Source organism: Zingiber officinale, chromosome 1B (genome assembly GCF_018446385.1).
Source record: "Zingiber officinale cultivar Zhangliang chromosome 1B, Zo_v1.1, whole genome shotgun sequence".
Lineage (NCBI taxonomy): Eukaryota > Viridiplantae > Streptophyta > Magnoliopsida > Zingiberales > Zingiberaceae > Zingiber > Zingiber officinale.
In genome coordinates, this window is record NC_055986.1 from 129,034,532 (window position 1) to 129,050,333 (window position 15,802).

General features: G+C 37.8%; 2 protein-coding genes and 1 long non-coding RNA gene across 6 annotated transcripts; 2 read left to right on the forward strand and 1 right to left on the reverse strand.

Annotated features, from left to right (window-relative positions):
• The first annotated feature begins 1,849 nt into the window (after positions 1 to 1,849).
• Positions 1,850 to 3,516, forward strand: LOC121998605. The gene is made up of 3 exons (XR_006116547.1): positions 1,850 to 2,565; positions 3,045 to 3,204; positions 3,304 to 3,516. It is a non-coding gene; the product is annotated as an uncharacterized LOC121998605 (long non-coding RNA).
• A 301-nt stretch (positions 3,517 to 3,817) lies between these two features.
• Positions 3,818 to 8,721, reverse strand: LOC122042082 (formin-like protein 13). The gene is made up of 5 exons (XM_042602022.1): positions 8,701 to 8,721; positions 5,921 to 6,513; positions 4,917 to 5,415; positions 4,468 to 4,514; positions 3,818 to 4,383 (listed from the first exon to the last, which is right to left on the reverse strand). Exons 1-3 carry the CDS (start codon positions 8,719 to 8,721, stop codon positions 4,917 to 4,919), a joined length of 1,113 nt encoding a protein of 370 aa, XP_042457956.1. The 3' UTR covers positions 3,818 to 4,383; positions 4,468 to 4,514.
• On the forward strand, positions 6,486 to 15,226 carry LOC121978670. 4 transcript variants are annotated; one of them, XM_042530993.1, is made up of 7 exons: positions 9,624 to 9,853; positions 10,426 to 10,530; positions 10,663 to 12,514; positions 12,593 to 12,755; positions 14,239 to 14,402; positions 14,659 to 14,917; positions 14,990 to 15,226. In XM_042530993.1, exons 3-7 carry the CDS (start codon positions 10,713 to 10,715, stop codon positions 15,095 to 15,097), a joined length of 2,496 nt encoding a protein of 831 aa, XP_042386927.1. In that variant the 5' UTR covers positions 9,624 to 9,853; positions 10,426 to 10,530; positions 10,663 to 10,712; the 3' UTR covers positions 15,098 to 15,226. The 4 variants fall into 4 exon arrangements, with proteins under 4 accessions (XP_042386933.1, XP_042386927.1, XP_042386916.1 ...); XM_042530999.1 differs by lacking the exons at positions 9,624 to 9,853; positions 10,426 to 10,530 and adding an exon at positions 6,486 to 6,701; XM_042530982.1 differs by lacking the exon at positions 10,426 to 10,530 and having other exon boundaries at positions 9,624 to 9,888.
• The last annotated feature ends 576 nt before the right edge of the window (positions 15,227 to 15,802 follow it).

Here is a 15,802-nt window from a genome sequence, read left to right on the forward strand (position 1 = left end):
CATCATGAGTAAAGTAGAGAAAAATCTCCAATCATTATTTTAATTTTGTATGTAATCCTCACTCATAAAAAATTTTATTTCTACTCCCTGCATGTAAAGTTTTATTTGCTTCAACTCCCTCATGCAAATATTATGACCTAATTGCTTCTCAGATTTTTTAAGTACAAAAGGTCCAAAAATGAGTATAATTCTTCTTAAATTTAGCACTTTACATTAGAATCGAGTATATTTTCTATTAAATTGAGTCCTAAATTCAGCACAATGTAAAAAGAGAATCTAGTATATTTTCTATCCAATTAAGTATCATTTAAAGAAAATCTAGTATATTTTATATCCAATTAAGTATCATTTAAAGAAAATCTAGTATATTCGAGTATATTTTCTATTAAAATTGTCCTTCATATTTTTTAGGTATAAATAGTCTAAAAATGAGTATAATTCCTATTAAATTCAGCATTTTAAACTAGAATCAAATATATTTTCTATTAAATTGAGTATAATTTTTTTTCTATTTAATATAATTCCTCCTAAATTCAGTACCATTTGAAAAAAAATAATATATTTTTCATCCAATTGAGTATCATTTAAAGAAAATCAAATATATTTTCCATCCAATTGTGTACCATTTAAAGAAAATCTAGTATATTTTTCATCCAATTGAGTACCATTTAAATAAAATCTAGTATATTTTCCATCCAATTTGAGGTGGAAAAAGAATCGTACTCAATTTGATAAAAAATATACTAGATTCAAATTTAATGTACTGAATTTAAGAGGATCTATATTCATTTTTAGATTTTTTATACTTAAAATATCATGGACAATTAGATAAGCATATTAAATTAGGAAGTGAAAATAAAGATTTTTTACAATAGTGAGTACATGCAAAATTATATTTGTCAATGGGAGTTGCATGTAAATTTTCCCTAAGATCATTTACCTTAATCGTTGGTTGAAAATATAAGCTTGGAAGAATCAAGATTGGAGACGGTCAGACGGAGAAGACTTGGTGGTAAGGCTTTCTTCATATTTGTTTTATAATTTTATACTACTTTTATATTTTAATTTGTAGATTTTATTTTTAAAGTATAATATTTCAGTTTTTCGTTTAAGGGCTGAAGCATTTAAAATATAGATACTGATCCTATCCACGAGTCGGGAAAATGGAGGCTGAGAACGTAATATTCTTGTTGACCTCCGAAGGACTCCATTTCTCACGGTAGGTGAAAGAAGGAACGTGGGTGAAGATCACGCTCCATCTCTCATGGTAGGTGGAAGAAGCCAACTCAGGTGCGGCCATGTTTCAAGGATCAGTATATGCTGCCATTCTAGGGACTTGCAGAAATGATAAAGGCAGTTGTTTAGGAGGCTTCATGGCCGCTGAAATAGAAACAAGGCCTCTCAATCTGAACATAAACTTGGACAAGTTCACTGTAGAGACCGATCTTCTTGTGTCGGTCAATATTTTAAATGGGACGGTTTTGATATGCACGCTGTCTGATTTCCGTGACCGACTCATATACAGGGCAGCATATCATCTTCTTGAAATAGGAAAAGGCAAGCGCCGGACTCTGCAGGAGCAGAGCTGAGTGGATCGGCAACCTGTGGAAAAGTCTCAAAAGTTCCACGATTCTACACTGTGGAAGAGACGACAATAGCAGTGTGTGAGACCAAGCGGCACAAAAGACGCTCTCAGAAGTCAGAAAAGGAACAGAAGGCCATGCATTAAAAAAACTGAGACATCCAGCCAGGCTAGACATATTTAAAATGGGGCCGGATCTTCTGGACCCGAAATCGCTGGTCCCCTCCTGGATCACACTCCTCATATAAAACCCTCCCTCACGCACGAAGCACGTGCACGCGGCAACGCACAGAAAAACAAGCCCTAGCCTCTTCCTCTCGTCGCCTCCCTCCAGCGAGCCTGTCCCCCACGTTCCAGCCCCCGGCGACCTCCCTCCCACGACCTCTCTCCCTCCAGCGCCGTCTCCAGCGCCCGCGGCGACCTCCAACGGCCTCAGCGTCGCCTCCCTGCCTCCAACGCTGTCTCCAGCGCCGGCCTCCCTCGTCGCCACCCTCCAGCGCCGATCTCCAGCGCCGTCTCCAGCGTCGCCGTCCTGCACACGCCAACGCACAAAAAAAGCCCTAGCATCTTCCAACTCCAGCGTCGCCTCCCTCCCTCCAGCGCCGACCTCCCTCGTCGCCTGCGGCCTCCCTCCAGCGCCATCTCCAGCGTCCTCTCCAGTCGCCTCCCTCCCTCCAGCGCCCTCTCCAGCGTCGACCTCCAGCGCCAACTCCGCACAAAAGCCCTAGCCTCTCAACATCCAGCACCGCCTCCAACCAGCATCGCCGACCTCCAGCGCGTCCAGCGCCGCCTCCCTTCAGCATCACTGACCTCCAGCAACCTCCCGTCCTCCACCTCCAGCGGCCTCTAGCGACCTCGAATTCGATTCCAGCGACCTCCGTCCTTGGCACCGTGTGGACAGAGCAATTTGAAGATTATTTAAGCAATGCAAGCGGTGTTGTGCATTTGGAACGGATCTTGATCTTTGAAGATCTCTGTCAAAGGTTGGTCCTCCACATCTTCTCAAATATTCCAGTCATCTCCATTTTTATGTGTGGATTGTTCTTAATACTAGAATTTCGTGTTATTTGCAATTCATTTATTCTTTTCTTACATACAACCCTTTTGCTGCCTAAGCTAAGCTTCACCAATTCTTCATTTTTAACTTGCATAAAAACCTGCCAATTGTACTTCTAATGGTCATACTTTGTTAGTAATATATATTTGGTTATGTTATTCAGTTACTTGTGGGTTTGCATTCATTCTACTGTCATATGTGTAGATGTTATTGACATGTAAACTGGCAGTGCATTTAGCGTAGAAGTTATGAAATCTGGAGAACATTTTTAAGTGTGTCACGACATCTTGTTATTTTCCCCTATGAACAGGTTTGGAGACAATGTCTGTTAGATGAATTTATAGAGTTTTCAGTTGGATTAAGTGCATCCACTTCTACACATTTTCTTTTTCTGTTGTCTTTCAGATCCAACTGTCATTGTGCAAATAAGAAAGAGAACTAAGCACCAACTGGGTTCAAGACAAAAAATGAACGTATTTTTTTTAAAGATAAAGCAAGCACACAGGAGATCTCGGAACAAGTAAGAAGTCAGAGAAGAGTTGACTTTGTTTCTCACGCTGATCAGGTTCCATACTCCTGACTATAGAGTATTGACTGACTGAAGTTTACCCTTTCTTAGATTGCTAATGCAGATTTTTTTTTAAAAAAAATTGTGGATATGCAGGACGGGCACCAAGAATAGTTGCTTGGTCTCTGACCTACTCCCAAGCTGCTAGCTCTTTGGCTATCGAGATATAATGGATGCTGATCTAGTGATGTATATCAATTATTTACAGCAAATTTATATGAAATTAACTCATCTGAGTTTGTAATTTATTTCACCAAGAATTTTCTTGTAGCATTCTACTAGGAAATCCCAAATAAGATATTCAAGTCATTAAGATTGTGTTCCATTTCCCATTGTTCTATTTCTTTCAATGATTCAATGAAGCCCAAAACTTCATTTCATAAGAGTGTTTTTTTTTTTTTTGCACTGCACTCAGCGTTAGCAATTTGGCGACTAATAAGGATCATTATTATGAAATTTGCATTGATTTATTTTGTGAATCGCCTACAGAACTTATCTGAGCTATAAAGCATAATTTGCATTTTGATTACATACAAAATAATAAATATTCTTTCAAGGTTGCTGGGTGTTAATTACAGAAATTCCTTTCTATACAAAACATGGATCAACATGAATATAAAAAAAAAGTTATATGAATCAATGTGTCATCAAAACATACATATTTTTTGTTACAAAGGCCAAATCTTTTACACATCACTGATACACAGTCACCATCATGGTAGCTCAACAAAAAAAAGAGCATATCTCAATGAGGAAACAATGTTGTGTGGAGGTGGATCCCTCTTCCATCTATGGTTTTCCTTTTTCTTATATACAGTACAAGCATCAAAGAATGGTTGCGTATCTTCAACAAGTTATACGAGGACCTGCGCTTTTGGAACGCGTCGTGAGCATTTGGCACGAGGATGATTTGTCAGACTGTAGGCACAGCCTTCCAGTAGTTCCATATCTTCCTCAAATGTGAATATGGATGCCATTTTTGGATTCTCCGGTAGCAACTTTGATGCCAGAAACCCAGCAATTGTCAATGTTTAATACAATCATGATTGATTACTGATGAATCTTGCGGTCAGGTGTCATAGTATTCAGGCCATTAATCGTTCGAAAGCCTTTTCTCAGCTACCAAGACAGCTTTATGAGCTAATTCAGGCCCATCTTGATGCAAGCCAATGTGAACTAGAAAATCACAAAGGCAACTCATTTAGTAACACGATTGGAAGTAATAGAGTGTTAGAGAACTATCGATGAACACTTTAATACCTGCCATAGTAGGGTAGGCCATGGTCCACCATTATGATATGAAAGGCCTGCAAAATATCTAGTGTTATTAGATCAAGAAACTAAGCAACTACAACAATCATCAAAGGTAACTTTTATGGATACCTGTTACCTATGCTTTTAGAATAACAAGTGATATTTGGTATCACTAACATCAACAATTTGTCATATTAGTAAAGAATGACGGAAATGTGATTCACAAATTATCGAGTGTTGTTAGATCAAGATACTTAGCAATTATGACAATCATCAAAGAGAACTTTTGAGTTTATGGTGACTTATTACTTTTGCTTTTAGAATAACTAGTAGCATTTCATATCACTAACATCATCAATATATCATATTGGTGAAAGATGATAGAAAACTGATTCAAGTTCTAAGCCATGAAGATGAGACTCTCATTAAACAGAAGGCTATGTTGGGTTTTTTACTTATGCATTTTTCGGATCACTTCCAGTAATTATGTGCCATTCTTCATATTCTAACGCAGGGTAACATATCTTCAGAGGTATATTCCAGATGAAATCCTCCCATTTTTTCTCCATCAGGTTTAGAATCTCCTCGGCTTGTCTCGGAGTGGTTAAAGATGAAGTGATAGCCCATAGATTACCCAGTGAGAAGAACCAGAAATCCATGTGAGCTGGCTGAAGGTTCCCGATCAAGTAGCCACCTTTTTCAGGAATCCAATCAACTAGCCAACTAGGAATTTGCTCCGGATAGATGTTGAATTTGTTAGTAGCACCTTGGGAGTATTCTTCAGTCTTGTAGCGATAAATCTCATTGATCTTCTTCATGTCAACCCAAAAGTACTCTCTGATATGGAATGATAGTGCAGTGAGCCTTCTATTAACAGCAAGCAGCAAGCTCCTGGATCCATCATCAGAGGCAATCATCTCACGCGAGCAACGCAAAGCACAGTAGAATAAAAGTCTGTATGAAAATTACCAAATATGCATTATTACATAAATAAACATCAACAGAATCAGCTATCTGTCTCGCTCAGATTCCAAAATTACAAATCACTTTAACCAATACTAAAATTGAACTAAATAAAACAGATTCATTTCATTACTTGAATGCATTAATGTCATTGAGGTTTAAAAGGCATAGTTTATACGGTTCTCATCTTTGGACTATCTTATTGGCCTTGTATTGAAATTCCAGCTATCAATTAGTAATCCAGCTTCTTAACTTAATCTCTGTTCGGTGTAAGCATATCTTTTAACCCCTGAAAATAAATTACTTATGGGAAGCATTTAACTATTTTTATCAAAAGGACAGGGATTAGCCAATTAATTCATGCGTGATTTGTCATCATCAGTTGGAAGAGAACAAGTATTTGAGATGGCAAAATAGAACCCGTATTACTAGACTAAATGCCTTAAGGATATTGAATATTCATCAAAAAAAAAAAAAAAGGGAAAGATACACTTACTTGGATCTCAAGAGGAGAAATAGAATTCTGGAGACGGCGCTGGAGGGTGGCGACGAGGGAGGCCGGCGCTGGAGGCAGGGAGGCGACGCTGAGGCCGCTGGAGGTCGCCGCGGGCGCTGGAGACGGCGCTGGAGGGAGGGAGGCGACGCTGAGACCGCTGGAGTTCGCTGCGGGCGCCGGAGGCCGTGGGAGGGAGGTCGCCGGGGGCTGGAACGTCGGAGGGAGGGGGGACAGGGCTCGCTGGAGGGAGGCGACGCTGAGGTCGTTGGAGGTCGCCGCGGGAGGGAGGGGGGACGGGGCTTGCTGGAGGTCGTGGGAGGGAGGTCGCCGGGGGCTGGAACGTGGGGGACAGGGCTCGCTGGAGGGAGGCGACGAGAGGAAGAGGCGGCGCTGGAGATCGGCGCTGGAGGGTGGCGACGAGGGAGGCCGGCGCTGGAGACGGCGTTGGAGGCAGGGAGGCGACGCTGAGGCCGCTGGAGGTCGCCGCGGGCGCTGGAGACGGCGCTGGAGGGAGAGAGGTCGTGGGAGGGAGGTCGCCGGGGGCTGGAACGTGGGGGACAGGCTCGCTGGAGGGAGGCGACGAGAGGAAGAGGCTAGGGCTTGTTTTTCTGTGCGTTGCCGCGTGCACGTGCTTCGTGCGTGAGGGAGGATTTTATATGAGGAATGTGGTCCAAGAGGGGACCAGGGATTTCGGGTCCAGAAGATCCGGCCCCACATAAAATGCCTTCAAAGCTAAACACACAGGACTTCGAATCAACTCATATCTGACGATATAAAAAAGGTACTTTCATATTTATTTTATATAAAAGCCTTCTGACTAAATAATTTTTTGTTCCAATTTATGATTATTTGTTGTTTAGAGAAAAAAAACAAGCAAAATACATTATTGATGATTATTTTAGTAAACTTTAATCAAAATCATTGATAGTCAGTTATACTGCGTTCAAATTTTAAAATTTTAAATATGACTTGAGTTAAAAAGAATTTCAAAAATACTAGTTTGTTGAGTGAATATCTCATAGTGAGTTGTGTTAAAATTATATTAAATTATTTAAAATTTAAAACCTTTCAACATACTATCTAAGATGTTGAGGGTAAGATAAGACAGACTTTAAAGAACACATCCGATGTGTATAAGAGGATTAGCTCATCAATGAGTAGTGTTTACCTTCCATCTTAATTTCATCTCATATTTATCTAGGTTTTTTTTTTTAAAACTTTTTTAGAAAGAGGAAAATAATACTTTTAAAATTCATTATAAGGTGATATATTGTTTAAACATTTAAATATATTTTAATGGCTCCGATAAATAGCTAAGAGAAATATTTGTAAAAAGAGATGTATGGTTTAATAAATATATAATTGAGTAAAATGTCAAACTAACTTTGTTCTCATTTATGATTATTTGTTTTGTCGTTTAGAAAGAAAAAAAAATCCGTAATATTTATTTCATTAATGTGAACAAAGTGTTGACTGATCAATGAATCATGTTGTTTTCCGAAATACTTCCGTGTTGGTCTAGAAACCAATTGATCACCTTTTGTCATATATTATCTTCCGAAATAGCTAGCCTGATGTGGTTCTCATCATTTTGTCCATGGATAAGTCTCACTGAATCACAGTCTTAGAATTCAGTCTTCCATAAAGAATCATTTAATCTGCCAAATTTAGTTCCATTTTACGAAAAACTGGCCTTTAACGAACGAAAACATGTGTGAAATTAAAAGAGGCACTTCGCCATTGCAGTGGTCAAGTGTTTTCACGAAGACAACCCTATTCCTCCACAATGCTACGTACAGATTAAGAAGACTGACATGATTCTCTCCTCGTTTAGCCACTTGTTAAGCAACATTAGAAAACCGTATCCTCATCCCCTCTTTCTCCATGTGCTTGTATTTATACAAACGCATAAATGAGTTGATATTTAAATAGTAGATTTTTAGGTGACATTTGATTTAGAGATTTGGGAATAAGAGAACTAATTCATTTTCAAATTTTGTATTTGGTTAATGGGAATGAAATCAAAATTTTAGAATGAAACTTAAAAATTTATGTATGGATAAAACATACCCCCTCCCTTGGGTTTCGATGGAATGACAATGAGAATTAAATTTTGGACTAAAATACCCTTAATATATTTGTTTATTTTTTTCCATTTCACTCTCTCTCTCCTTGTTCTCTCTTGTCATACTTTCTATCTCCTTATTTTATCATCATACATTCTCTTTCATTATACATTATCTATAATTTTCTCTCTGTATTTTCTCTTATCACACACACTCTCTCATCATTTTCTCTCCTTATTTTTTCATCATATTTTCTCTCTCCTTAATCTCTCTTAACATACTCTCTCTCTATATATATACAACCGAACCAGAGGTGCTCTGGTTATGACGTTGTACCCTTTAACTGAGGTGTCAGGTTCGAACACCCCCCTGCGTAGGCTCTTATCAATTAAGTGGTACCGTTCACCCAAAAATCCCTTCGGGGGTTTCTGATAAGGGGTCCTTTCGACGGCGGTGTCGGTCACTATAAAAAGTTTACCCATACAATTTTAATCTACCTCCCTCGTGATGGCCTTGGGTCGGGTACGGCGGGGGTGCTGGGGGCGAGCGTTTCACCTTTTGCCACAATACTCTCTCTATATTTTCTCTCATCATACTTTCTCTCTCTTCATTCTCTTCCATCACACCCTCTCTCCTCATTTATTCTCATCACACTTTTCCTTTCTTAATTTTTTCTCATTACACTTTCTCTCTCATCGTATTTTCTAATCATACTTTCTCTCCACAATCCGTCATTTTCTCTCATCACACTTTCTCTCTATTCATTTCTTTTCTAACACACTTTCTCTTTCAACATACTTTTTTTCATCTCAATCATTTCTATCACGTTCTCTCTCCTCATTTTATCTCATCACACTTTCTCTCTCAACATATGTTTCTCTCACATTCAACTTTCTCTTCCATCTATTTTTTTTTCTTATTTTCCTTTAAGGGTAAAAAGGAAAATTTAAGTTCATTCCAATTGAAAATATTCAACTAATCAAATATTATTTTTAAGAATGATATCCAAACTTATATCCATTCCCATTCCATAATATTATAATATCCATTCTCATTCTAATTCTTAGGAGAGAATCAAACATCGTCACTTTATTAATGAGTAAGTATTGATTCCTTGTTGTAACAAATAATCCTTTCATTTAGGGAGCCGTTTAATATCTGATTTCCTTTTATTCCACTGTAGGTCTGCCGATGAGAGACATTTGATGTTAGCATTATAACATTTGTAATCCACCGATTATGATAAAATGTCCACACAGTTGATACTTATATACGATACATTAATTGCACATTGATTTCCAAGTAGCTATTTTCAAGACACACATGTGAGGCTTTCCATTCTTTGCTCTCTCTCACGACCTTGCGACCATAATGAAACACAAAACAAGCAACGACCTCTCAAGTATCACCGAATTATATCATTATATTTGTTTTTTTACCCCAAAGATTTGGTGACAATGAAAGTGATAATTAAGGCGAAGAAGAATTATTAAGATTTTTGTACTCGTTGAATTAAGGATTAACATCTACAAAGCCCAACTAAAACCCACGCAAGCAAGCATGCATGGATATTATTCACATGCATGGATGGTGTGACTGGTGTGTGCGCTCTTCCTCCATCCTCTCTCTCTCTCTCTCTCTAGCACTGCCCGCATAAGAAGTGTCATATGTAGTATTTGGAATTTGGAAAAGAGTAGGCGAAGCGGAGAGGAGATTGCTTTGCTGCCCTACTCAATAAAAGTCCCACCTTTGTCGCGTCTCCTCCTCCTCCTCAACGCCGCTACATCTCTGCCGCCCCTCTTTGTCCTCCCGATCCCAATCGCTCGCTCAATTCAGCCCCGCGATGCGTCGTCTGCTCGTCTTCCTGGTAACCCCCTTCTTCCGGGGTCCGATCGCTGAGCGGTCTGCATCTTCGATCTTTTTCTCACCCTTTCTTTCTTGTCGTGCTCTGTTCGTTCTGTTCCTCGTTGGATCTTTTTGTTGCCGACGGATTTTCGATTTTGTTCCGGAAAGTTGGGTTTTTCGCACCGTTCATTCTGTTTCTCTTGGTCCGGCAAGGAGATTGGGTTTTAGTTGTCGCTGTGATTTATCTGCATTGGGTGGGAACGGGTGGGGTTTTTTTTGGATACGATCATACGATCGTATTCAGTCTCACTTTGTTTTGTTGTGAGATTTTGTATGAGTTGGTCTGATAGTGGTCAAGGTCCGGAAGTGGTTCTTTCTTTTTTCTTGTAGTTCATCTGTTCTTTTGCGCATACGATTCTTTTTCAACTAAATTCATGCAGCACAACTGCGTCTCGGACGTGAATACATTGTTTAAATGCGTTATTTCACATTACCTCTGTTTCCAACATGTATAATTGTGTGAAACAGAGGATTAGGGATTTGGTCGTACTCTGAAATTGACATGTTATCTTTTTCTTTTCTTTTTTGGTTCAGCATTTGCTTGCACTGGCTTGATGAGGCATTTGCTTCCAGTTTGTGCTAATAATTCCATACGATTTTGGTTTCTATGGCTTGTGAAGGTTAATCGACAGTTTCCCGGTTATGTCTACTATATCTCACTGAAATCTGTGTAGTAATGTGTTGAGGCTTTAAGTCTCATTCAAGATTGATTTATTAGAGTTCTTAATTATACACGTGTGCTTATATTAGTTGTTCGTGTTTGTGCATCAGTGAGTTGAGCTGATGTTTGGTGCGTTTTGTGAGATCCAAACCCTTGCAATATGGAAGTAGGAAACACTGTTCAAGACTATGATGATTTAGACAAGCTTCTTAGGGAGATACCAAATGCTACTACAGTAAATCTTAACGACAGTCTACCAGTCCATAGCAGTGCCTTGCTTGGATGCCAAACAAATTCTGCATATCAGCTTAAAAATCCTTCTTCAAGTAGTTTGTGTGACTTGTTCAATACTTCTCAAGCTGCAAAAGGCAATGGCAAAAATTCTTTGGATGGCAACTCTTTGATTAAAACACCATTCAGTCAGGATAATTCTCATAACTACTATCAAACGTTGGGTGCAAGCGTTGATCAAGATACACTCATATTGCCAGATGAACAATCCTTAACTTTGGCATTCCAGGATATGAGCTTTAAGGATGCGATTTTAGGCAAGTTAGATAATCTGCATTTGGAAGGCCATCAAGTATCAGTTAATCACCCTTTGTCACTGGATGCAAATTATTCAGCAGACCTAAATAACGTCTCTTCTGGACCTGAGTTGACTGAGATTCCAATTATTGTGCCACATTCAGTGCCAAGGGCAGTGCATCCGCCCATTCTGGAATCAGAAGATCACACTACTTTCCACACAAATCTTGAACCTAATATACAAGATAGAGCAGTTGGACATACTGATCCAGTGTTCTTTAAGAACAATTGCCATCACCCTATGAATGTGTTAGGTGATTACACTAGGGAATGGCAAGACTTCCCAAATTGCTCTTCTTCGATGCCTGTAAATCCTGGAATCCGCTCCTTTTCAATGCCTAATGTTCCTATTCAGGGGTTTGAGATTCCAGCCTCGCAACTACAGCAACAATTCTGCAGGGATTCCTCATGCTCTGATAATGTCCATCATCAGCATCTAAGTCAATTTATGCAGTTTTGCAATGTGGAGTATGAGAGAACCTATAGAAGTAATCTTGAGTTTCATCATCAATGTCGAGATGGACATGCTCGAAGAGGGGCAAACATGGGTACTTGGCTTTTATCTAGCAATGAACTGCAGCCCCAATTTTGCATGTCCCTTCGTCATCAGGCTGGACAGGTGAATTTAGATCCTTGTCAAAATGTTAATATGGCCAAGGGAAGATATAATCAGTTGAATCCTTTGCCTAGAAGTGGCAACCTTGGTAGATACCATCTTAATGGATATTCCGGTCAGTACGACAGCTTTATGATTCCAAACCGGATGAAAGAACCATCTCGTTTTCTATGTAACAATAGCATAAGTTCCCATGGACATGGAGTTCTGGACAGATTTGGTGAACAAATATTTCCTGAAAAATTTGAGACAAAATTACACGGAGGGAATTCGTTACGATTTTCTGAATCTGGTTCTAATGGATGTGATCAACTGACCCAACCCACTGACAACACAAGGAGGTTTAGTCCTAATACTAAGCTCAGCTGCATATTTCAGTTTGATCGTGCCCTAAACTTGGATCTTTCAAGATTCCAAGGTTCCTTTCTTGAGAATTCCAATCAGAAAATGGAATCTTCATCACCACAATTCAAAAGTGATTCATTAAACAATCTGATTGGTCAAATACATTTGTTAGCTAAGGATCAGAATCACTGCCGTTCCTTGCAGAGCATATTTGATAAGGGAAAACGTGAAGATTTTGATAAGATATTTCTTGCACTCATCGATCATGTTATTGATCTGATGACTGATCAGTTTGGAAACTATTTTCTTCAGAAGCTTATTGAGGTTTGTAAAGAGGATCAAATAACACACATGATTTTTAAAATTTCCCAGAGTGATGGTGAACTCCTTCGAATCTCCTGCAATCAACATGGGTAGGCGTCTGTTTGATGTGTATGCTGTACCAAAAGTTGATTCTGTATTAATTTGTTTTCATTTATTGGCAACTGCAGAACTCGTGTAGTACAAAAGATAGTGGAAACTATGAAAAATGAAGAGCAATATTCTATGATTGTTTCAGCTCTAAAACCTGATTTTGTCTCTCTGATAAAGAATGGCAATGGTAGTCATGTTGCACAACGCTGTCTGGAATACCTTTCACCTAGATTCAGAGAGGTAACTGTGCTTAAATGCAATTACTCTCTCTTTTTCTTGTCTTTTCTTTTCCTTTTCTCATTACCACTTTTTAAATGCAATTGGCCTAACTTATCTTTCTTATCAACAATGCTAGAAGTCATTCACGAATTTACATAGACAAAAAATATGGACATGTTCAAAGACCCCAATATAATCTTTCATTAGATAAATTGGAATCTGTTAGTTGAAGTTATGAAGGGTAGCGGTAAACCAAAAAACAAAAAAAAATATTTAATGTAATCAAAAGTGAACCTCAAATAGTTGGATGAACATGACTTGTGTTATTATTACCATTGCGGAGAAGACACAAAATATATGAACTTATCTTTTTAATTTTTTTTGCAACATGCAATGCAGTCTCACGAGCTATGTACTAAAGATAACATACACAATGTTCACTTATCATACTGCTACAGTGCTACTAATTACAGGTCATGATTTCTGGCTGATATTAACTTGGCAGCAAGAAAATGAATTAAAATCTAATAGAAACTTTTTCTGATTAGAAAAATAAATTCATTTGTCAAGTTTTATCTATATGATAAACAAGTTCAAACTTCACAAAAAATAGCTGTAATGTACCAAATTGAAACTGACATTTCCTAGTTTCTGTAATTTATTAATCACTTCTAGATGAAAAAATGTGTGGTGGTGACATGGTCCATCAAGATTCTGTCATAAACACCTTGAATAGCCAATCATCCCGTTTTAACAAGTAGGATTTTTCTGTTTTCTGTCTATCCAGAGTTTGATAAACCAACTTATGGAGATGTCTAGTTATGACTATATTTGTCCAAACTATATTAGGTACTGTAATTTTCTGCTGTCAAAGAACTAGATACATATTTCATGATATATTATGGCATTATCATTTGTGTTTCTTCCTTGGCTGGTTAATTTTGAATGTTTGAATTATCCAATAATGTTAAACCTATGCATTGTTCAAATTCTTTCAAGTCTTCCAATTTTGCAAATATTCTAGCAAATCATGCATTTGAAATTATGCCATTTTTTTTTGTCATATTATAGTTTTGTTGGAATTTGTGTTGTAGCCCCTTGATAGAGGAGGAATTAGTGCTTCGTGATACAGTGCCAGCCTTTGTTGGCCTGCAAAGTTTTAGTTGGATACATACACTGTATTATTAGTTTATCAATGTACTATCTAGTTCATTTCTTGTATGTTCCCACATTTGTTTGGCATCCAACTTAAGTTCAAAGGTCATATCGTATTTTCAATGTTTCTCCCAAAAGTAATTACTTCATACGTATATAGCTTAAACCTCCTTTTTCACAGTTACCAATTTATGTGTATTCAAATCCTTTGAGAATTAACATTAGGCACTGATTTTTGTACTTTTTGTTATGCAACAATAATTTCATTGTAGTTGCGAATTGATATTCTTTGTTTTTGTATTTTCTTTTGTTTATTTGTATATGTTGTTGATACTTTTTCTCCTTGTAGTTCCTTTTTGAACCTGCAGTTGCTAACTGCATTGAGCTAGCAAGAGATCGTCAAGGCTGTTGTGTGCTTCAGAAATGCATGACAGAGTTGGATGGGGAGCAGAAACTACGTTTAATTTCCAAGCTTGTTGCTCAAGCTCGTGTCCTTTCGGAAGATCCTTACGGGTAAAATTTTTATCTACCTACATTTATCTTTTAATAATTTTGAAAATATGATTCTTCTGGACGAACCTTAATGGTCTGTCATCTGTGATTTTCTTTATATGTAATATGAACACTGCATTTGCCATAGGTCCAGAAATTACTGCAAAATCTTGGACCGTTTAAACCAATTTTCTTTTGAACTACAAAATTTGCCAAATATATAAGCAAATTATACATCATGCTTTTTAAACACGTTTTTTTTTAAAATCATTCGTAGGAACTATGTGGTACAATTCATCCTTGGCCGAGGGATCCCATGGGCAACTACTAAGATATTGGACCAACTGAAGGGTCATTTTCATAGGTTATCTATTCAGAAATATAGTAGCAATGTCATCGAGAGGTGCCTTAAATACGCAGGGGCTGAAAGACTTGCCGATATCATTTATGAGTTGATTAATGATCCTCGTTTTGTTGAGATCGTGCAGGATCGCTTTGGGAATTTTGTGGTTCAATCTGCATACAGAGAATGCAAGGTTGAATCTCTTAAACTGGATTTATGAGAATTTTATATCTTTTCCTGACTTCAGATGCCTTTTCCTAATTAGGGGGCGATTCGAGCTGCTTTGAGCAATGCGATCATACGGCTTGAACCCCTGCTCCGTGTTAATCCTTATGGTAAAAAGGTGCTCTCCAGCACCTGTTATGGTAAATAACTTGTATCATTCTACTGGCAACCACCTGGATTTTGGCATCATTTTTGCAACAGGCCTCGAAAGCAAATAACTGTATGATATGTAACACAGAAAGGAGTTCCAGAGATTCAGAAATCAACTTCCAAATTATGACAAAATAGCACTGAAGTTCTATAGTATTTCTTTTTTGTTAAAACATATTGCTTATAGGTTTCGCTATCTGCTATTTATCTATCAAGGGTAGTCTTGTTGCCAATGGGCAGGCGAGTTATATACCAAAATGCTTGTTATTTTCGTTGGTTATTTCTCCGAGCGTTGCGCTTCACCTTTGTAGTAACTCCGTGTTTGGATCTTTGTAAATCCTTTTCTTTAGTTGCATATAATATATAGACTTTTCTTGGAGTGTAAATGAACCGAGTCAAGCTAAATTATATCGAGCTCTAGGCTCTTGTTTATGAACATTATTTATGAATATAAAAATATTATTCAATAATATTATTCAATCTTTTAATCGAATTGTTATTTTTATAATTTATATTAAATTTTTATATATTCATGAAATTTATATTATTTCTTTATTTTTAAGTTATATTATGAATACAAGAATATAATTTTTTTTATACAGAATTAGACCAATTAAATTGTGTCTCCATAATCATGGTCGACCCTGCCATGATTCACATGTTGTGTCAGGCTCAGTTAGAAACTTCTTTTCAGCCCAAGCCC